This window comes from Saccopteryx bilineata, chromosome 3 (assembly GCF_036850765.1).
Source record: "Saccopteryx bilineata isolate mSacBil1 chromosome 3, mSacBil1_pri_phased_curated, whole genome shotgun sequence".
Lineage (NCBI taxonomy): Eukaryota > Metazoa > Chordata > Mammalia > Chiroptera > Emballonuridae > Saccopteryx > Saccopteryx bilineata.
Window position 1 is genome coordinate 177,934,220 of NC_089492.1, and position 23,644 is coordinate 177,957,863.

A 23,644-nucleotide genomic window follows, 5' to 3' on the forward strand; every position below is an offset into this window, starting at 1 on the left:
ATATGGCTTCATAGAACAGAAATTTATTTTTTCAAAGGTCTGGAGGGGCCCTAGCCGGTTGGCTCAGTGATAGAGCGTCGGCCTGGCGTTCGGGAGTCCCGGGTTCGATTCCCGGCCAGGGCACACAGGAGAAGCACCCATCTGCTTCTCCACCCCTCCCCCTCTCCTTCCTCTCTGTCTCTCTCTTCCTCTCCCGCAGCCAAGGCTCCACTGGAGCAAAGTTGGCCCGGGTGCTGAGGATGGCTCTGTGGCCTCTGCCTCAGGTGCTAGAATGGCTCTGGTTGCAGCAGAGCATCGTCCCCTGGTGGGCATGCTGGGTGGATCCCGGTCGGGCGCATGCAAGAGTCTGTCTGACTGCCTCCCTGTTTCCAACTTCAGAAACACACACACACACACACACACACACACACACACACACACACAAAAGGTCTGGAGGCTAGAAGTCCAAAATCAAGGTGCTGTGCTCCCCCTGAAGGCTCTAGGGAAGACTCCTTCCTTGCCTCTTTCCCGCTGGTCAGAGCTTCTTGAAATTCTTGGTCTTTCTTGGAGCTGCATCACTCTAATCTATACTTCCCTTCATATGGCCTTCTTCTCTGTGTGTAAGTGGGTTCAATTCTCCCTCTCACTTTTCTTATAAAGATGCCAGTCATTGGATTTAAGGCCCAACCTAACCCAGTGTGATCTCAGTTTAACTTGATTACACCTGCAAAGACTCTATTTCTAAATAATGTTGCATTCACAGTTACTGGGGTTGAGACTTAAAGGTATCTCTTGGAGACACAATTCAACCCCCTATAATTTACATTGGTGGAATGGCTTAACTTATGATGGACTCTTGCTTGTGAAAGACTTCTGGATGACATGAAGAATTTCAGGAGCAAGGAAAGTGATAGTAATAGGATAAGCCAGATTACCAGGAGGGCTTTTTGAACAATGGTATGGCACACGTGGTCAAATGATAAATTTTTACTAGTGAAAAATCAATCTGGAAGCTAGATACAGAAAAGATATAGGAAGTAAAGTTGGAAAGTTTGGTTAAGAAGATGTCGCAATAGCCAAAGGCGAGGAGAATAGGCACAACATTAGATGTTGTTAGCTGCAGGAGGCTGTTCATTTAGTCTCTTGTTCGGTAATATATCCCAAGAACCTAGAAAAGTGTTTGTCACATCATAGGAGCTCAGTACACAATTGTTAAATAGATTACAAGTGGAGGAGGTAGGCGTTCGTGGTAGAAAAGGAGAGGAAGGAAAGATGCCACAGGCCTTTCAGATGCAGACTGAATTAGCTGGACCTGGAACAAGACAACAAGACAGGTATAGAAGTAGCATCATTTTTTTTTTTTTTTTTTTTTTTTTACAGAGACAGAGAAAGTAAGGGAGAGAGATGAGAATCATCAACTGTTCTTTAGGGCTTCTCAGTTGTTCATTGATTGCTTTCTCATATGTACCTTGCCTTGATGGGGGGGGGGGGGGAGCTACAGTACAGCTAGTGACGCCTTGCTCAAGCAAAGGACCCCGCGCTCAATCTAGTGACTCCGCGCGCAAGCCAGTGAGTTTGCGCCCAAGCCTGGACCTTTAGGTTTTGAATCTGGGTCTTCCGCATCCCGGTCCTAGCTCCATCCACTGCGCCACCACCTGGTCAGGCAAGGTAGCGTCACTTAAAGTCAAGCCCAAAACAGGCACCTGTTCCAGACAGCACTGAGCTTCTCGCATCCCATCTGCACAATCTGGCATTATGTCGGGCTCCGTGCTATTCCCTACCGCAGAGGGTGCATTTGGAGCAGAGGAAGCATAACTTTAATCATGCCTGAGTGTGTTCTCCACAACATGTTGCATACAGTAGGTCCCCAATACAACTTTCAATGAACTTATGAATTAAATTTCTATATTTATGCAAAATCGAAAGATTTCCCCAGATCTGAACTCTGGATTTTACACTTTCGTACGCTTCAAAGTGCCTGCCTGGCACACAGCACCCCAAAGCCCTTGTTGAACCAAACAGAATAAATCAGATTCACTCAGTTCCGCCCTGGCAGCGAGGTCTGCATTTGGCAGCACGACAGAATCCACTACTATTAAATTCTTATGTAAGAGTTAACAGCCCTCCCACGACAAGAGAAGTGGAAGGGAAGGGAAAGGACCCCAGAGCAGTATTTACACACACACACACACACACACACACACACGCACACACACTCTCTCTCTCTTTCGGTGGTAGATGCACAGATTAATTTCTAGCCTCGGTTCCCCACAACGATCTTAAAATACCGCTGCAGGCGCCGCGCGGGGCGGGCCGGCGCGCCGGCGTTTCGGTTCAGGCGCATTTAGATCTGTGGGTAAGGCCGGCCCACCCGGCACGCCCCGGGCTCCGGGTGACAGCGGCCCCCGAAGGTGCCTCGGCTCCACGGCGGTACCCGAGGGGTTCTCGCAGGCGCCAGTGCACGCTTGGCCCGGGAGCCCCGTCCGGAGCCAGCCAGCGTCCCGCCCCGAATTCCCGCGGCCCCGGGGCTCCGTTCCCCGCTGCGCTCCGGAGGATCCCGTGCGCGCCCGAGTAGGGCCTGCCCGAGCCGCGGGGCCCAGGCGGGCGGGGCGGGGCTCGGAAGATGGCGGTGCAGCCGGGCCCCGGGCGGCCGCGAGGGGCCGCGGCGCTGCGCGCTCGGCTGGGCCCGCGCGGCTAGAGCGGCGCCTGGGCCCGCGCGGCCTCCGCCCCGCCCCGCGCCCGCCCCGCCCCGCGGCCGTGCCCCGCGTTGCGCTCCCCCGGGATGGCCCGCGCGCCTCGGCGCTGCCTCACGGAGCTCACGGCGCAGCGGCGACGGCCGCGCTCGGGGGGGCGCGCGGCGGCGGGGGCGGCGCGGCGCGTGAGGGGCCGCCTCGGGCGGAGCGGGCACCGCAAACATGTCGGATACCAAGGTAAAAGTTGCTGTCCGGGTCCGGCCCATGAACCGAAGAGGTGAGTAGCTTTCCGCTCTTTTCTCTCCGTGATATGGCCGAGGGCGGGGCAACTTTGGAAAGTGCGGGGCCGCAAGGCCGGGCGGCGGGCGCACGGTGGAGGCCGGAAAGCCGGCGGCCGCGGCGGCCGTGCAGACCGGTGCCCGGCTCGGCCGCCTCCCGGGACCCGCGCCGGCGGGATGCTCGACTTGACAACGTCCGTGTCCCCTTTGCTTTCAGAACTGGAACTGAACACCAAGTGCGTGGTGGAGATGGAAGGGAATCAGACGGTCCTGCACCCTCCTCCTTCCAACACCAAACAGGGAGAAAGGTAACGCGGCGCACAGAGGGCGGGAGGAGGATCCCACCCTGCAGTCTTCAAGTTTGAGCCAGGAAAATCGGAGTGCTCTTTCCTATTGTTTGGAGGAACGGCTTCAAGTTTGTCGCACACTCGGGTCTGAAGCTGCTGCGAATCCAAATTCCTCTCCTCCTTCTAATCCCCCTCCCATCTAAGAGCGGCATCAAGAGCTAGCACCAGCCAACTGGGTCCCTGGCAGGCTTCGAGGAACCCAGACATACAGGGGCCGGGTGGGAGGAACCCTAGAGCGATTAGTCCGATAGCCCCATTTTACAGATGACAAAACTGAGGCCCGAGTGAGCATGTGAACACCCCAAGGACTTGCTGTTAGGGGAACCCGGTGCCCTGGGTTCTACCCACCGTTGCACTGTTTTCTTCGTTTGGCGGACTTGCTCAGGGACTTAGTGTAAAACAAAGTCCCCAAACAAGCAAAACAGTGTTGTAAGATGCAGGCTCAGGCCTGGACCATTTAAAATCTATTTTTTGTTGTTGTTGTTGGTGGTGGTGGTGACGGTGTTGGGTTGACAAAATGCTTGAATGTAAAACGCGAATTTTGATTTTCAAGGAAACAAAAGTAGTGTCGGAGCTGTGTAGACACTGGAGGATGTTTAAATGAGGGTTGCATGTACTAGATGGCAACATATTTGCATTTGAAAAGTTGTAACTGTTGGATCCTTATTAATTCTCCTCTGTTCCAGCCCATAGTAGGGGAAAATGCCCTAAAATAATTTGAATATTTGGCATTTTTTCTAGTAAGCCGCTCAGAAGAAAACAGTTGGAATTCGTTCAATATAGCTGTGCACTAGCTTATAAAAAATAGGAAAGCAAAAACGGGAGATTTGGCAAAATCAGTTCCTCTGGGACATGAGTATGAGTTTGTATTTCTAGAAGTCACCTGTTGACTGATGTGCTACAATTTAGTGATTTTTTTGCTCTTCAAAGATTTTCACTGGAGACTGAAGTAGTGTTTGTTACTTTATTGCTAAAGGAAACAACTGTCTCCAGTCTATAATCTTGCAGTGTTAAGGCACAGTTTTGCTTAATATAGGGAAAGAAATGATTGGATGTGAGAGATTTTTTTTTTTTTTTGCTTTACTTTTTATTTGCAAACGTTTTGCTTCCTAGAGCAGGTTGTTATGGTGATAGTAAATAGTTAAGTTATATTTAAAATGTATGTTAAATATTTTTCAATAATTGATGTATCCTTGGCTGATATTTTTAAATATAATTTCAAATATAATATCGTATTTTAGATACATTTATAGCAGTGTGGTTGTATACTTCATGGTTAGTAAGTAAACTCATTGAGTACATTAAAATATCTACAGGTTAAATGAGATCACCAACTCCCCCCCCCCCCCCCCCACCGGAGAGTTTTATATTGTTTCAGAAAAAACATTCTGCTGGGCCAGATTCTTCAAAGTAGTCTGTGAAACAGGTAGAATATTCAACTCCTGTTATGTAGCTGCTGTGTGTTCTTTTCCTTGTTGGTTTGGCACCTGTTCCTTGTCACTCTTAACCGTAAGGAATGCTACTGTTAGCTACTATTTAACGAAATGAAGCTTTGTCATTTGTGGGGATAAGCAGATTTAATTTTGTGGAATGTGAATAGAAATGATAACTGTAGACAGTTAATTAGAAATGCTAAATAATCAGTTGATCATTTTTAGGGCCACCACTGCTATTACTAATCAGGATCTTTTAAGTAAAAATTTGTAGGATGCTTTTGGGATTTATCCATTTGCTTGCTTATTGAAATAGCCCCTTCTCTGAAGGTATAAGAATAGCATTGAGCTTGAGACTTATTTGGAGGTTCTAGCAGGGGAGCGCAGCTACTCATATACCCTTGACCGAAGAACGGTCCTCTCTTCTAGCGGGGAAGGTCCTCCTCTTCCACCAAGCGCGCAGCTTCGGGAGGGACGCACTTGGAGCCGTGAGGGAGGAAGGGGACAGCCGCCTAGCCAGCCAGATCAGCCGAATCAACCCTGGCGATCAATGGGGTGACAGATGTTGCAGCCAGATCGCCCTCACATCCAGAATAGCATTGAAATATGGATGTTCCCTTGTTCTGTCCTTCTGACAGATCTGACTCTTTGAGTGGTAGGCCTTTTCTGTGGGGTTCTGCCTGGGTACCAGTCATTTAGTTTACAGACCAATTGAGAGGGGTCAATATAGCAGTGTTGCTTGTAGGTTAGGATTACTGTATTGCCAAGGATGGAGGTACTAAATGCTTTTGATTTTCATTATGCAGCTTGGTTTCATGTTTCTCCACCAGGTTTTCCCTTAAAGCAACAGTGCATTTAAAAATAGAAACAATTCCTCCCTTGGGCTCTGGGTTGATTAATTGCGACAGTGCTTCATGTTATGTTTACAATTTATTTCATTTGTTTTTGGATAGAGCCAGGGAAAGGCCAGAATATTATTTTTATTATCTAGAAGTTCAAGGTTTGAAGTGTAAAAAGTCCTTAAATTAGTATTGGCAAACCTGTATCAAATCGACTCAGTACCATTTGCTTGAAAATTGTAAGACATTGTTAACATATTAACCACAAGTAGTAATTTTAAATTACTGGGTGAAAATCTTTAATCTACCAGCAAAACAAGTGAGAGTGGGTTGATTTCCAGGAGAAGAAACAGACTGGCTTAGCTTTCATAATTTACCCCCCCCCCCCTTATGGACTCAAAGCCAAGACTCCATGGATCACAAGGCTTCTGAGGTTAAGGATGTTTTGGTCTTGATATAATATACTGCAGAGATCCAGGTTAGTAATTGATGTGTATTACTCTTCTGAAACATTAAGACATGAATTTGTTTCTTAAAATACAGTTGTATTACTATGCAGGAGACATTTGTGGAGTTCAGCTCATATGGGCACTCTAGTTGGCACAGGAGATCCCATGATAACTGTAGGCTCAGTCTCTGTGGGCCTGTGTCAGAGAGTCTCACCTTTAGTGATTTAAGGAAAAATCATTAAAATACAATGTGGCAGATTAGTTAGACTATATTTCATGTACTGTATTATTTGGAAATTACCTATTTCCTGTTCTGCCACCTCTTTGTGGTTGTGAGCTCCTTGAAGGTATTTTTTTCTTCTTATCCTTGTGCGGATGCCCCTGCGCAGCACCTGGCTCAGAGCAGGTGCTCAGCAAATGTCTGTACCACTCAGGTTCCCAGTGTGAGGGAGCACTGAGAAGGAACTGTGGAAGTGGCCCAGGGTTCTGGCACCTTGAAAAGATGGGTGGCATTTATGCTGGACGTGTTGGGTGCTGATCATGTAGGTTCACTTATGCGAGAATGGGAGAAAGTCTTTGTCAAAGAGGGAAAGTGTACCTGCCAGATATTACTCTGGATGATTGTGTGCACAGGCATGCGCAGTGTATAGTAGTGTACAGAAGCAAGGTAGTTCAGGAGGGGAAATAGAATAAGAACCTTTAATTTGCCAAAATGGGTGATAGTTAAGAAATCAACCTATAAAGAGATATATAGTGAAAAGTCTCCATTTCACCGACGCTTTCACTTCTACTCTTCCACCTGTCAAACAAAGATAACCCTGGTCATTCATTCCTCATGCATATTTTCAGAGGCACACACACATTTATATATTGTTTATATATATTTTAATAAATATCTTTTCTATCTTTAAATATTACCTATATAAAGACTCTTATTCTTTCTTACATCCAGTGTATATGGAAGTGGTTCTAAAAATACAGGTGAGTGGCTTATGAATCTGATGTTCATAACTTTTGAGAAGTTAAGCTTTACCATGAAGAGAGTATAGATTTTTTTTTTGTATTTTTCTGAAGTTGGAAATGGGGAGGCAGTCAGACAGACTCCCACATGTGCCCGACCAGGATACACCTGGCATGCCCACCATGGGGCGATGTTCTGCCCATCCGGGGCGTCACTCTGTTGCAACCAGAGCCATTCTAGCGCCTGAGGCAGAGGCCACAGAGCCATCCTCAGCACCCGGGGGGCCATCTTTGCTCCAATGGAGCCTTGGCTGCGGAAGGGGAAGAGAGAAACAGAGAGGAAGGAGAGGGGGAGGGGTGGAGAAGCAGATGGGCGCTTCTCCTGTGTGCCCTGGCTGGGAATCGAACCTGGGACACCTGCACACCAGGCTGACGCTCTACCACTGAGCCAACCGGCCAGGGCTACCATGAAGAGAGTATAAATGGAACATGCTTTCCACAGAAGTCTTTGCTCTTGATTATTTTATGTAAGTAAATTGTAGGGTAACCCTCCAAAGCAATGTATGTATAACCTGGCTAAGTTAAAAGAAAAACTGGGCTAAATTTTGGCTCTTAGTAAAAAGAGCATCAAAATTTTAACTTCTTGCTCACGTTTTCCATCCTGCAAGGTGTGCAGCATGCTTTACAAAGTGTATGAGGGAAGTCACTGGAAGAAAGATATGTCTTGGTCCACTGCATGAATATTTTTTGATTGATGTATTATGTGTTGTAAGTTTTTATTTCTAAACTGGCTTTTTCTGCCACTCCAAAATGATTCTAGGATGGATCCTTCTGCTTAAGTGTCTGTACAGGTTATAAATTTAAATGTCAGGGAAAGTCATACAGAATTTAAAAGATAACCTAAAAAGCATACTATTCCATATTATAAAATTATTTGGGTAACTTGGAATTCTGTTCTGTCTTTTTGTGTTGTTACTCTTTTATTCTGGCCCAAATACTACAGAGTTGATTGAAAGAAAGCAAAGAGTATTTAGGTTTCACTAATGTAAGTGTGAACATTGTCCATGCATGATATTGATGGTATTTTAAAGAGCATTATAATGGAGTATTTTCATTGGCTGTTACCATTTTCCATTTCTTTGTTTTAAAATAAATGTTGATTGAAATCTCTTACTTTTAAAAACAAGACTAAAAGTGATTATAGCCCTGGCAGAGGCAGATTTAACAGCGGGCACACTGGGGGCGCACCCTGGGCCTCAATTTCTGAAGGGCCCGAAAAACCCCAGCTTTATACTTTTTTCTAATGTTAGGGGCCCAATATTTTCTTCTGTGCCCCAGGGCCTCAACCAAACTTAATCCACCTCTGAGTCCTGGGTAGAAGCACAGTGAATAGAGTGTCATCTTGGAGTGCTGAAGTTGCCAGTAAGATCCCAGGTTTGCCTGACCAGATGGTGGCGCAGTGGATAGAGTGTCAGACTGAGATGCAGAGGACCCAGGTTTGAGACCCTGAGGTTGCCAACTTGAGCGCGGGCTCATCTGGTTTGAGCAAAAGCTCACCAGCTTGGACCCAAGGTCGCTGGCTTGAGCATGGGGTTACTCAGTCTGCTGAAGGCCCACGGTCAAGGCACATATGAGAAAGCAATCAATGAACATAAGGTCTCGCAACGAAAAACAGATGATGCTTCTTATCTCTTTCCGTTCCTATCTGTCTGTGCCTGTCTGTCCCTCTCTCTGACTCTCTCTGTCCCTGTTAAAAAAAAAAAATCCCAGGATTGCCAGCTTGACCCCAAGGTCACTGGTTCAAGGCCTTCCCCCCAGGACACATATTAGAAGGAATCAATGGGTAAAACAACAGTTGATGCTTCTCTCCCCCTCCCCCTCCCCCTCCCCCTCCCCCTCTCCTTCCCCTTCGCTCCCCTCCTCTCTTCTTCCCCCCTCCCCTCCCCTCTTCTTCCCCCCCTCCCCTCCTCTCTTCTTCTCCCCCTCCCCTCCCCCTCCTCTCTTCTTCCCCTCCCCTCCCCTCCCCTCCTCTCTTCTTCGCCCCCCTCCCCCTCCCCTCTTCTTCCCCTCCCCTCCCTCTCCCCTCTTCTTCCCCTCCCCTCCCCCTCCCCTCCCCCTCCCCTCCCCCTCCCCTCCCACTCCCCTCTTCTTCCCCTCACCTCCCCCCTTCCCTCTACTTCCCCTTCCATCCCTCTTCCCTCTTCTTCCCCTTCCCCTCCCCTCCCCTCTTCTTCCCCTCCCCCTCCCCTCCCCTCCCCTTTTTCTTGTATTATTAATTATTGTATTATTTTCCATATGAACAACTATAAACCTACTTTTGTCCCACCTTGCATATTTAAATCAGTGTACATAATTTAAACTGTAAAGTAGTTCTATAATTTATAAAGGCTATAATAAAATTTCTTTTCATTTTTTTCCCCAGAGGCAACCACATACAGCAATTTTAGCTCATTCTTTTGGAAATCCCCTCCATATTTCTGAGTAACATGCTGGTAGTGTTAATTTTTTATCTCCTCTCTTTGTTCTCTTTCTGTGTCCTATCCCCAGTCCACTCCAAATTCTTTCCATTCCCCATTTTCTTATTATATAGTTATACAGTAATTTGGTTGTATCAGTATTTAAGTCTTTACCTCATTAAAATGACCAAATAGAACACTGTTTAGAGTTGACCCATGTACACTTCTATGATCTCTTTTCCTGTCATATAGAACTTTTGGTTTTCCCTGGCATTAATTATTTCTATTTTTCATTTTCTTTACTTTGTTACTCTTTCTGTGTATTTACCCTTGATTCAGCATTTACATTATCTGCCCCTTACCTAAGTCTCATGTCAAAACCTTCAAACACATCAAGTATTCTCTTGATTTCATCTTCTTAGAGACATTTCTCCTCGACTCTTCCAATGCACTCCTTTGTGAACTGGTGGCCTTCTCTGCCTGGTTAAGCCTGGAAGTTTCTGTCATAGCATTCTGAGAATTCCCTTTACCTGTCTCCTCTGTGGAATGTCTTGTTTTTCTGTTTTCCTTTTTTGTCTTGGTTTACTGCCTTAGTTTTGTAGAGCACATCCTTTAGTACTTTCCCGAGAAAGGGTGCTTGGGAGAAAAAGTTTTATTGAAACCACAAAAATATCTTTGTTGTACCCACCCACATCATTGATGGGCATCAAATTAAAGGTCCTGGTTGCCCTCAAGTCTTTTTCTTCCAGTGTTTCTACTGAAAAGTCCAAAGCTATTTATTGTATTTCTAATCCTTAGTATGTAACCTGGATCTTCCTTCTCCGAATCTTGAGGAATATTTTTTTCTCCTCCTCTCCCATTTATTTTTGTGAAATAACAATAGTGGGCCTTTTTTGACCTGAAAACTCATGTTCTTCAGTTCTAAAAAAATTCTTAAATTAATTCATTAACAGAGTCTTCTCTTTATTTGTTTGTGCTCTGCCCCCACCTACCCCAGAACACTTACTTGGACATGGAATTAGTTTTCTCATTGGTTCATCTAAATACTTTTATTTTTTCATTCTACTTTTCAGCTCTTGTTTTTTGTTCTACCTTCTGGGAAGTTTCTTCCATTTTATTTTGCAACCCTTAGGTTTGATTTGTCTTTTCTGTGGTCATGTTCTTAATTTCCAATAGCTCTTTTTTTGGTTCTGGATATATATATATATATGTTTTATTTTATTTTATTTTATTTATTTTTCTGAAGTTGGAAATGGGGAGGTAGTCAGACAGACTCCCGCATGCGCCCGACTGGGATCCACCTGGCATGCCCACCAGGGGGCGATGCTCTGCCCATCCGGGGCGTTGCTCCGTTGCAACCAGAGCCATTCTAGCGCCTGAGGCAGAGGCCATGGAGCCATCCTCAGCACCCGGGCCAACTTTGCTCCAGTGGAGACTTGGCTGCGGGAGGGGAAGAGAGAGACAGAGAGGAAGGAGAGGGGGAGGGGTGGAGAAGCAGATGGGCACTTCTCCTGTGTGCCCTGGCCGGGAATCGAACCCGGGACTCCCACATGCCAGGCCAGTGCTCTAACCGGCCAGGGCCGGATATATATTTTTAATAGTATCCTATTCTTGTTTCTATGGCATTTTTGCCCTCTTTCTGAGGACATTAATGATAGATTCCTTTTTGTAGTCTGCCCCCCCCCCCCATAATGCATTGTTTTGTTTATCTTGGTCTCTGTCTTTAATGTTAAGGACTTATCTCAAGTGTAGCTATATTAATTAGACTCTGGAGTTTTTCCAGGATAAAGACTATATATAATTTATTTTTGTGTTCTCAGTGCCTATATTCAAGAATGCCCAGCACACAGAAAGCATTTTGCACATGTTCTTTGCTATTTTTTTTAAAAAAAGCTATTACTATGAGAAGCTTCTATCAAATCCCCTTTTTATTTAACTTCCAACAATAGAAATAAAAATAATAATTCTCTTAAGAGCATATGTAAATGCTAGAATGGAAAGTGACAGCTGCCCTACAACTCTCAATTACCCCCATTCATGAAGGTAATTAGTTGTAGTCAGTACAGAAAGTTGGAAAATTTTGAAAAATAATCCTATTTTTATATCACGATTATAAACGTTTTATTGCAGAAATTTTAGAAAGTCAACTTTAATTTAAAAATGTGTATATATGAGACTCAACTTGGGGTGGTAAACACACAATGTAGTGTACAGAAGATGTGTGGAGAATTGTGAAACCTGTATTCTTGTTAACCAGAATCACCGCAATAAATTCAATTAAGAAAATTAAAAATAATAAAATTAAAATGAATATACTTGTTGGACTGGGAAACTTTTTAAAATGATACCAAACTGGCTAGTTTTCTTACCACTTAATTTGGCTTCTTCTGGCAAAATCTAGTAAGGGATAAGTGTATAACTTCGATTGTTTCCAATTTTCGGTAAAATGGCACCTGTCATGCACTCATATTTTAAGAAATTTATAGGAACAAGTTTCTTCCAAATAGGCTTTTCAGAGACATCAAGGCTTCTCAGAATTATTCAACCAATTACCTTTTCTTAAATCTCTAGAGAGCTAGAGCAGAGAAGGTGGTAATGTATTTAGAATTTAAATGAATTCAGAGAACATTACCTAGGAAGGAAAAAAAAGAGCAGAGACACCAACACATACAAAATGCTCAGAGAGATGATTTTGTATCTTGACAATGTTAGACATTAAGATTATTAACAAAGTTGTCAACAAAGGAGGTAATGTTAAAATAGATACAAAAACACTTAGAAAACAATCAAGAATTGATGTAGGTGGTATCTTTTTGAAGAAGGTCACTCTACAAAGTGTTTCTGAAAATTCAGACTTGCAAATAGAAGCAGAAAGTGTGAGAAACATGTAGGTGTTGGGTTTAATTGGTAGTTTACCACCCACATTCTGTGGAAACTAAGTAAATACAGGAAAAGACAAATTTTTATAACTCTAAAATTTTATTTGTAAAAATGCCTAATTCTTATTTTTAGATAACTTTTTTTTTTTTTACTTTTTATTTTATTCATTTTGGGGGGGGGGAGAGAGAGAAGGGGGAGGAGCAGGAAGCATCAACTCCCATATGTGCCTTGACCCTAATTCTTATTTTTAATTGTAGGATCTAAGATTTTTTTAAAAAAGAGGAGAAATCCTGGAGACCATCAGTGTTAGAAGAACCTCCAGACCAAGCCACACCATTTGCTTGAATCCTGTCTTTATTTCATGTTACTATGTGGTGAACAATTCAGTGAATCATTGATAAAGTCGTAGAACTATTTTACCAAGATGTTCTTGGAATAGACTTTTCACATCAGAATACAACTGTATTGTTTTTTAATTGCTTCCTTCACTGTAGTAATATGTTTTTACACAGGTAACTGTAAGAAGCATAGCAGAATTGACAGGGGGATCACTGTTCAGCCAAGCTTAACAAATCAGTTATTCTTATTTTTCCTCTGCCTTCATTTTGTCTTTGTCCATACAATACAGGTATTTGCAATTACAATTTTGTTTTGCTTTTCTCTTATTTATATTTTTTCATGCAACATAGTTTTCACAATTATACAGTGGTTGACAAAAGTAGGTTTACAGTTATGAGTACACAAAACAATTTATTCTTGGATTCTTGTTTATTATTATCATATTCAGTATGAGCAAGTGTAAACCTACTTTTACCTACCCCTGTAATTTTGTTGTTGTTGTTATTTTCTTAAGTAAGAAGCAGGGAGGCAGAAAGACAGACTCCCGCATGCACCTGACTGGGATCCATCTGGCATGCCCACCAGAGGGCGATGCTCTGCCCATCTGGGGCCGTTGTTCCATTGCAACAGAAGTCATTTTAGTGCCTGAGGCAAGGCCATGGTGCCATCCTCAGTGGCCGGGCCAACTTGCTCCAGTGGAGCCGTGGCTGCAGGAGGAGAAGAGAAAGATAGACGGAAGAGGAGGAAGGGTGGAGAAGCAGATGGTCACTTTTTCTGTGTGCCCTGACGGGGAATTTAACCGGACATCCACACACCGGGCCAACACTCTACCGCTGACCCAACTAGTCAGGGCCCACCCCTCTAATTTTTAGAATAATTTTAAATTATTTAAAAATTTTTAAATAATTTAGAATAATATTAAAGAATAATCTGTTGAGTTTTATAATTTTTAACCATTTCTATATTTTTGGACCTTATGGTTCTTTCACATGGTGATTATAAATAACAGCATCCTTGCTTGACCTGTGGTGGCGCAGTGGGATAAAGCATCGATCTGGAACACTGAGGTCACCGGTTCAAAACCCTGAGCTTGCCTGGTCAAGGCACATATGGGAATTGATGCTTTCTGCTCCTCCCCCTTCTCTCTGTCTTCCTCTTTCCCTCTCTCCTCTCTGAAAATTGAATAAAGTTAAAAAAAAATAACAGCATCCTTATGGCACTTTTAAATAACCCTTACTAATTGAAAGGCTTTTCTTTTCAAACAAGCTTGCTGGTATAAAAATATATCTTTGAAATTTTCTGACAGCATACACTATTGTCTTTCATTATAATAGAGTTAAAACTTAATAATTTTCAAATCTAAGTATGAGATATGTTAAGGAAAAAATTATTTTGTATGGGCAGTAATAAGAGCAGTGGTTTTCTCACTGAAGTGTGCATAGACTCATTTGGAGAACCCTATCCCAAAAGATTCTGTCCAGCAGGTCTGGCTTGAGAATTTGCATTTCTAGCAGATTTTCAGATGATGCTGTTAGCTTTGAGCGCCACTGGTCTACTCTAGACCAACAGCGTCCAGTACAGTTTTCTGTGTTGATGGAAGTGTCTGTATATCTGTTGTTCCATATGGTAACTACTAACCATATGTGAATACTGAGCACTTACAATGTAGCCAGTGCAATCAAAGAGCTGTATTTTAAATTTTATTTAAATTTTATTAATTGAAATAGCTACATATGGCAGGTGGCTACCATATTGGACAGCATAGACCTACAGATGGTTCTCAACCATGGTTGCACAGTTGAATTACCTGGGTTGCTTTAAAAATACATGCCTGTGCCTGACCTGTGGTAGCGCAGTGGATAAAGCATTGACCTGGAAATGCTGAGGTCGCCGGTTCGAAACTCTGGGCTTGCCTGGTCAAGGCACATATGGGAGTTGATGCTTCCTGCTCCTCCTCCTTCTCTCTCTTCTTTCTAAAATGAATAAATAAAATAAAAAATAAAAAAATAAAAATACATGCCTGAGACCCACCCCCACAGATTCTGGCTTAACTGGGCTGCAGTACAACTTGGACATTGGGATTTTTAAACATTTCCTGGGTGTCCCAGTTATCTTGTTGCTTAACAAATCACCCCAAAACTTAATGGTCTAAAACAACCACTTTCTTATGCCCATGGATTCTGTGGGTCAGGAATTTGGACAGAGCAAAGTAGACATCACGTGTCTCTTCTCCAGAATGTCTGCAGCCTCACCTGTGAAGGCTAGAAGTCTGGGGCTGTAGTCATCTAAAGGCTTGACCAGGTTGACTGTCGAAGGTGACTAACTCATATGGTTGGCACTTGATTCTCGTGTGTAGCCATGGTTGAAAACCACTGGGCTAGTGCAATAAACCAGGTTTTAATTTTTTTTTTTTTTTTACAGAGACAGAGAGTGAGTCAGAGAGAGGGATAGACAGGGATAGACAGGGACAGACAGGAAGGGAGAGAGATGAGAAGCGTCAATCATTAGTTTTTCATTGTGCGTTGCAACACCTTAGTTGTTCATTGATTGCTTTCTCATATGTGCCTTGACTGGGGGCCTTCAGCTGACCGAATAACCCCTTGCTCGAGCCAGCGACCTTGGGTCCAAGTTGGTGAGCCTTCTGCTCAAACCAGATGAGCCCGTGCTCAAGCTGGCGACCTTGGGGTCTTGAACCTGGGTCATTGGCATCCAGTCTGACACTCTATCCACTGCGCCACTGCCTGGTCAGGCAATAAACCAGGTTTTAAAGCCCACTTTTACCAGTCATCCTTTGGTTTTGTTTTGTTTTGTTTTTACCATATTGATTGTGATCATTGATGCAAATTCTCAGAACCATTGGCTTTCTCAAAATTAACATTTGAAAACCTCATAAAATCAGCCTAAATATTTACCTTATTAAGGCAATTTATGGAACTTTAGCCAGGTCTTCCTCTGCTAAGGGTGTGTATTATTGTGAAAGTAAAGCCACAGAAAGCTAAAAAAATTCTCTCCTATTTTAAGAAAAAGACTCCTAATCCTAGCCAGAAGTATTTAATCATAATGCCTCTCCTCATTTGTTTGTACTTGAATTTCAGCAGAGGAGAAAGGAATTACTTAAATTGTGTAGATGCAGCGTACTTGCCTACCCCGTTACATGGGACTGACTTCTTGAGAAGCACAGAATCTTCAGCTTTTCAGTGGCCTGTGGACCACAGTTCCCGGCCTCAGACCCTTTAACTATGTGGTGATACTAACCTACCCGCTCCTGTAACCTACTGTGCCAAGGATATGCATGGCATGATGAACTGGGGTGGGGGGAGAATGGGTGCCTCCTGGTTTTGCCCCTAACTTGTTCTGTATCCTTGAGCTGGCCACAAGCCTTCTCCATATGTAAAATTGAGGGCTAGACTAGATAATCTGTGTTTTTTCATCACTGAAGTTCAGATTTATCCCAACCATACTTAATTGTAAAGTGGAGTCCAATGGAGTAAGTAGGTACAATTCATAGGGGCAGAAATGGGTTGCATTTACTTGTCAGTGTTAGGAAAGCCGGGGAGGCCGGGGCAAACTGAGCCTGCCGAGGCTGATGAGAGAATCGAGGGTGTCAAGTGAAATAAGACAGCCACCAGGTCCAGATACCCGAAGTTGTTATCAGCTGGCTGAGGAGCTTGGACCCTTAACAGACATTCTTCACGTCCCCCGTCCTTTGCTGGGATAGCAGCTTTTGCATGTGGCTGCATGGGATTGTGAATCATCTGATTAGGACTTTTCGGTTACTTTTCATATTGTACAGTTGTGTTCTTTCAGGATCCAGTGATTTTCAAGCTGTTCTTGTAGGCATATAGCTGTTTTATGCAATAAGTATGAATGTATGGGGGTGGAAAAATGGCATTTCCAGAGCTGTTAGTTTAAAGCGTAAAGCTTCCTTTGGGCAGCTTGTTTTGTTTCCGAGGATTTTGTTACAGCTCTTACCAAATTATGGTTAATCCCCATTATTTCTTTTCTTCTGTGGTGGGAGAACTCCGTGTGTGTATGTGTGTGTGTGTGTGCGCGCGCACGCTGTTTCTCCTCAAGTTTTGAAAGCGAAGTGGAGTTGTTGATTTTTTTTAAATTTTATTTATTCATTTTAGAGAGGAGAGAGAAAGACAGAGAGGGAGAGAGAGGAGAGAGAGACAGAGAGAGAAGGTAGGGAGGAGCTGGAAGCATCAACTCCCATATGTGCCTTGACCAGGCAAGCCCAGAGTTTCGAACCGGTGACCTCAGCATTTGCAGGCCGACGCTTTATCCACTGCGCCACCACAGGTCGAGTTACTGATTTTGTAGGGTCCTTCACAGTATGATCTGTAGGTGTGATGAGCTTTGCTGCTGTCAGAAGAGGCATGAGGACAGCCTCTGTTTGCAGTTCCCTTGAGGGAAGAAATTTGTAGCCTTGTTTTTTTAAAGCAGGGAACAGGAAGGAAGCCTTTAAGTTAAGGGAAGCTCTTCCCTTTGCTGTTGGCTCTTTGTGGTATCTTGTGGAGACACTCCTTGGATTGTTACACCCACCACAGATGACCACAAACATCCCTGTATCTCCAGCTGGGAGCCTCAGAGGAAAATCAGAAAGCAAACAATGGTGAACTGCACAGGCGGTCTGTTGCCAATACAGGGTAGATTTATCCCAAATTTTGGAAAGGTCCTATACAGTAAACTCATAAAATTCACATGTAGTTTGTTGATTAGATTAACAAGCCTTTTAAATATGCTTACGTTCTGTGGTTTAATAAACATGTGGTTTCATAGACATGTGCACATGTGTGTTACCCCAGATAAGCAGAGAATGTGTCAAGGCTTAGCTGCACCTGTAGTTGTAACTGCCCTTTTTAAAATTGAATAACACATTGTTAGGGTGTTTTGTTTTGCCTTGCCTTTTCGTTTTCTATCCTTAACTACTTCTATTTATATAGTTAATTAAAGTTTAGTATTCACCATACAAATTGTAATGGGGAATGGTTATATTATTATATTGGGAATGATCCTGAAAATTACTTGTTTCTCTTGGGTAATGTTTTAAGTAGGGAGGAGTGTGGCCGGGAAAGTTTATCAAGATAATGGTGTTAAATTTGAGCAGCCTTATCCAGTTTTAAACATCTGCTTTTTGATCTAGAGTTGCAGTATAAATAGGTAACATTAGCATGGAAATGTCACTTTAACTTTTCCTGAAGCCTTGAAAGCATTGCTGGCTTTGATAGTTAGAACTGTATTCCTCTCTTGAGGATGACCTTAGTCTGCATTTTGTGATGAATTATTCAGTAGAAATAATTTTCCAAAAATGCTGATCTACTGTACTCCTAAGGGACTTTAAAAAAGTTCTTTAGGCAGATTATTAACTAGTTTTTCCAAGGGTGACTTCATGCTGTCCTTGCCCATTGATTGGTTCCTAGAGTTGAGAACTCAAATTTTAAAAACCAGTAGAAATAAAAAATTGGATAAACAGAGTTTCTGACTTCTTTTAAATGTGCTGAGAAGCACACTACAACAAAAACACCACTACATCTTGGTACTGCATTCAATAAAAGACTCTCAACAGAATAGAAGGAAGAACATAATTAGAATTTAAACATTGGCTATATTTAGGTGTTTTTTTTTTTAAAAATCGCATTGTTAATTTTCTTCTTTTTGGCAACTAATGGAAACATACTACAGGTGATCTCTGTACTGTGTGGATGTCCCTAGTGCCTGTGATGTCTAATGGGACATCAACTCTTAGAGTTTTTGAACTTCTTAAACTTCTTTGGTCCTTAAGGCCAAAGCATAAACTATAAATTGTTAAAGTATTTTTTTCCTTTAAAAATTGAATAGAATTCTCCCTATTTGTGTGTAAAATTGAATGTGTTAAATGGCAGGGCACATCTTTACTTTTGTAGTTTGATACATTGAAGTAGTCTTACCAATCTATTTAAAAGTTAGCCTAAACCCCTGGTCGGAAAACTGCGGCTCGCGAGCCACATGCGGCTCTTTGGCCCCTTGAGTGCGGCTCTTCCACAAAATACCACGTGCAGGCGCTACCTCAGTAAGGAATGTACCTACCTATATAATTTAAGTTTAAAAAAATTGGCTCTCAAAAGAAATTTCAATCGTTGTACTGTTGATATTTGTCTCTGTTGACTAATAAGTTTGTCGACCACTGGTGCCAAAGAAAGTAAATAGATTGCAGAGCAGTTATATACTCACAGCAATTTGCCTGCTTCGATTACCAGATGAGTTTTTGTTTTTGTTTTTAAATTAATTTCAACACAGTCTTTGACTTAAACATCTGGATCCTGGGTGGCCCTGGCCGTGGGTATTAGTGACAAGGAATTTCTTCTCTGTAAGCCTCTTATTTAGTGAGTTCTTTTTAGGTCTGTCATAGGCTCTGGTTGGAGTGCTGAGCAGAAGTAAGTTACAGCCATTTAAAAGCTGTGAGTCCTTTCTTCTTATTCTGGTGCCCTTCCTCCATTCATGTGGCCAAAACCTGTTGCCCTCAGTAAAGGCCCACGTCAGTGCCGCAGAAGGCCAGAGTGGTTTTCGGTGTGTTTTAAAGCTGAACTGGGAGGAGTAAGGTGGTGTTTGGGGGAGGACTGGAAACTATTGGTTGAATTTGAACATGTGGAAACTTAAACCGAGGCTACCGCTTTCCAAAGCATCCCCTCCTTCATTTCACCAAGCCCTCGGGTAGAGTGAGGCGGTGTCAGAGCACTTCCCTTTCTCACAGTGTTTGTGTACAGTGCACATGGGCTAGGGCCTTGTGGTCCTGCGTGTGAAGGCCCCCGAATCACTGCTGTCCCGGGGTGCCCGATGTCATTAGGCTGTCCCAGGCTGCCCTCTGACAGGTGAGGTGAAGTAGAGAGAAGCTGTAGTTTAGGAACTGATGTGCCTTTTGAGGCCTGTAAATTGGGGAGAAAATAATGCTCCTATTTCCAGTTCTTCTGAAAAGCTGCTTCTAATGAAAGCTCTTGAGTGGTGTGTGGCTTCTCGCTTGTATAATGTGGCTCTTTAGTAGAGACTTGTCATTTGTAGCACCAGGGCATTCCATCAGTGCACACAGCCACGTGGCACCAGAGTCATGGCAGTAAGTATCCCTGCCTGGCTGTTGTTAGCCCTGGCCAGTGTCTGTGCCACCTGCTCCATGCGCTGTTTCATGGAGGCCAGTGCTCAGGTTGAAACTGCCTGACATCTCACACGCTCTGACTGTGGTGATGGACAGGGAGGTGCTAACAGGGTCTGTGCTGCTCTGTACCTGCTTGGTGCATGGTCTTTTGAATACATCATCTTTAGAACTTGAAGCACTTGTTTCTCATTTTAGCCAGATAGCAGCCTTGATATTGGACTGGACATTTTGTTTAGTAAACTGTCCAATCATCTTTGCTTCTGTTAGCAATTGGAGAGCTGTGTGGATAGTGGAGAGGGGATAGAGCAAATGCCGGAATCACATGGTACCCTTTGTCCAAGTGCACCCTTCCCCTGCTGCTTCCACACCGAAGTCAGCCGTTCCCCCTGGTGGCGGGGCGGGGGGGGGGGCAGGCATATGCTCTGAAGAGGCTGCCTGGAGGGTCGTGGTCACAGGCCTTGGGGACTGTGGTCTGTGAGGAGGTGTTCCAGGTTTCTAGTCCTTCACTAGTTTCTAGAGTGTTTTACAGGATAGAAGCACAGCTGACCATGGACATTTTGTAAGTTTGTGTGTGCATGCTTGCTTATTTATTTAGCTGATTTGCCAGCACAATGATGCTCATAAAGTGCCTTGGCATTAATTCACTGACAGTTCATTATAACTCTTTGAGTTTAGTCATATAGTAATGAGTAAATGTTTCCAAATGTTCAAGTGGTAGATAATGACCAACTCCATGTCCCCGAAGGGTTATCCCTCTTACTAGACAATAAACTTGAGAGCAGAGAGCCCCATGTCTTATTTATCTTCTGTTTCTTCCCTTCTCTACCTGCTGCTTTCCCCTGCAGCTGGCGCATATCTGTTGTACAGAGTAGGTGCCCTCAGATGATGATTGGCTACAATAAAGGGGTGGATCTGCATTTCATAAAAAGAGCTGTGCCTTGGTCTGTGAGTCTGTGAGCAAAGTGTTATGTGATCCGCAGGCTGCGTCCTTCATGTCACTTGTGGCTCTACCGCTTCTAGCCTGGGCCCCACGAGACCTTTAATTTCTGCATTGGATTATTACATAATAATAGGCTATGCACTGTCATGTGGCTTTTTTTTGATAAGGCGGTGCAAATGTAGCTCTGGTCCCTTACAACTTGGGCAGCCACTGTCTGGGACTGATGTGCAGAGACCATCTCTGTTGGCACTACTTAGATAGGTAGAGCTTGATCCAGCTGAGGGGTCACCCAGAGACTTTGACAGAGGTTACATTTTTAATGTTTGCTGCACAACCTACATAGCAGCCTCAGCAGCAAGTTCTGTACAGCTCATTCGTGGTGGAGAATCCTGTCATAGGCAAAGTCATGACCTTAGGTACGTTTCACTTCCTGTAGTACTAGAGCTGCTATCTGCCCCAGACGTGGTGGGTGTTGCCTGACTTGGGTGCACCTTATACCATCCTACTTGGTTGGCATTGATGTGAGTTGGATTATGAGAAGTTTTTCTTTATTTTTCATGAACAGAAGGGCTGGAGGGACAGTAGAGAGAAGGGGAAAATACTGGCATGTGGTGCCTGTTAATTTGGGACAGTGCCTTGAGTGGCAGGGGCTGCTGGCCTGCTTACTCTTCTTCCTCCTGGTGGGTAAGGGCACCTCTCATTTTCTGATGCTGCATCTTGGCAGATGTCAGTTTTCTTTTTTTAAACTCTAAAACACAAAGGTCAAATGACTCTCTTGAGTATGTCCATCTCCCAGGGTTCCTCCTAAGTGTAGTAGGAAATTCATAGCATGCTGTCTAAGAATGCACATTGAAATGGAAGTTCCATGAGAACAGCACTTTACAGGGATAGCTTTAACTCTGTTTTTATTTATATTTTTAGGTAAGCTATTGAAGACTTTATTAAGTCTTTGGTAAGACTATATAGACTTTATTAAATAAGCCATTACAGATTTTACTTAGTAAGCACCTTATTAACAAGTTACTTTTGATACAGTTCCCAATGATTACCATACTTTAAGGAGTCATACTGCTGTGGCTGAGCCATGTTGGTTCAGAAATCAGAGAAGGAAGGCAGAAGACTCAGTGGCTAAGAATAGGAGAAAACCTGCACTGCAGTTCTTACCTGCAGGAGTGAAAGATGGGCAACAGCTTAGAAGAAGTTGCTGCTAATAGCAGTCTGTCTTGTTTGGTATTTCATGACTCTGGAGATAATTCAGCATCTTGGCTCTTGGGACCTACAGCCCTTCCAGAAAGGCTTTGGACAATTTTCTTGCCTTTGATAAGTTTAGTTTTCCAATCCATAAGCAGTTGAATATAAGAGGGCTCTTGCTATCTTTCTTTTTCATAACACTTTTTAAATGATAAAATAGCAAACAAAATTGTTTTACTTTCAGTATTGTTTTAATCTAAGCATCTGTGTGACTGACTCTTTAGGAAGTTGCAGCTAACTTTTGCATGGCTCAAGGTTTCTCCCTGCAGGTCAAAGTGAGAGGCATGTCCCCTTCCTTCTCCATTTGAAATCTTCAATAACCTTTTAATGTATAATTTTTCTAATTCTAAAAGTGATGCCATTCACTATTAAACAACATAGAAAATGTAGGATGTTAGAGATAAAATAAAATATGTTCATTATCTCTTAGCATTTTGATGCATTTCCCTTTTTCTGTGCATGATTTTTTTTTTTTAATTTTAATGACAGGAGGGGAGATAGAGAGACAGACTTGTGAATGTGCCTCAACTGGGATCCACCCAGCAAACCCCATCTGTGGCCGATGTTCTGCCCATCTGGGTCCGCACTCACAACTGCACTATTTTTAGTGCCTGAGATGGAGGCTCCACGAAGCCACCCTCAGCACCCGAGCCAGTGCACTTGAATCAGTCAAGCCATAGCTGCGAGATGGGAAGAGAGAGAGAAACAGAGAAGGGGAGAGGGAGGAGTGGAGAAGCAGATGGTCACTTTTCCTGTGTGACCTGACCAGGAATCAAACCTGGGATTTCAGTACACCAGGTTGATGCACTACCACTGAGCCAGCTGGCCAGGGCCTCTGTGCATGTTTTATATATTTTAGATAAAAAAAAAAAATTCTTTCTTCCTTCCTCCCTCCCCCTTCTTTTCCTTTCCTTTCTCTCTCTCTCTTTCTCTTTTCTTTCTTTCTTTTTTTTTCTCTTTCTTTTCTGTGAGAGGAGGGGAGATAGACAGACTCACACATGCGCCCCAACTGGGATCCACCCAGGAACCCCCATCTGGGGCCGATGCTCCAATCAACTGAGCTATCCTCAGCTCAGACCAACTGAGCCATTCTCAGGGCCCAGGGTTGACATTCGAACCAATCGAGCCACTGGTTGTGAGAGGGAAGAGAGAGAGAGAGGGGTAGGAGGGAAGGAAAGAGAAACAGATGGTCGCTTCTCATCTGTGTCCTGACTGGGGATCAAACCCAGGACATCTGCACACTGGGCCAGCACTCTATCCACTGAGCCAGCCTGCCAGGGCTGAAAAATTTTTTTCTTAAGGTTATTAAAACACAGCAATTGCATGCTGCCTCTAGGCTGTAACACTATATAAAAATTTATAATACTAAGTTCAGTAAAGCATTGGCCCAAGTCAAAGTCCTATCTCATTGATATATTTTTAAGTTTTGCTTTTTTTTTTTTTTTTTTTTTTTCATTTTTCTGAAGCTGGAAACAGGGAGAGACAGTCAGACAGACTCCCGCATGCGCCCGACCGGGATCCACCCGGCACGCCCACCAGGGGTGACGCTCTGCCCACCAGGGGGCGATGCTCTGCCCATCCTGGGCGTCGCCATGTTGCGACCAGAGCCACTCTAGTGCCTGAGGCAGAGGCCACAGAGCCATCCCCAGTGCCCGGGCCATCTTTGCTCCA

The 23,644-nt window shown here is 43.7% G+C and overlaps 1 protein-coding gene across 1 annotated transcript in view; it reads left to right on the plus strand.

The window, feature by feature from the left end:
* The first annotated feature begins 2,756 nt into the window (after window positions 1-2,756).
* Window positions 2,757-23,644, plus strand: part of KIF13A (kinesin family member 13A) — a 287,998-nt gene continuing 267,110 nt past the window's right edge. Inside the window, 2 exon segments of the mRNA XM_066268312.1 lie at window positions 2,757-2,949; window positions 3,168-3,258. Of these exon segments, the coding sequence (XP_066124409.1) occupies window positions 2,895-2,949; window positions 3,168-3,258 (146 nt within the window). The 5' untranslated portion in view covers window positions 2,757-2,894.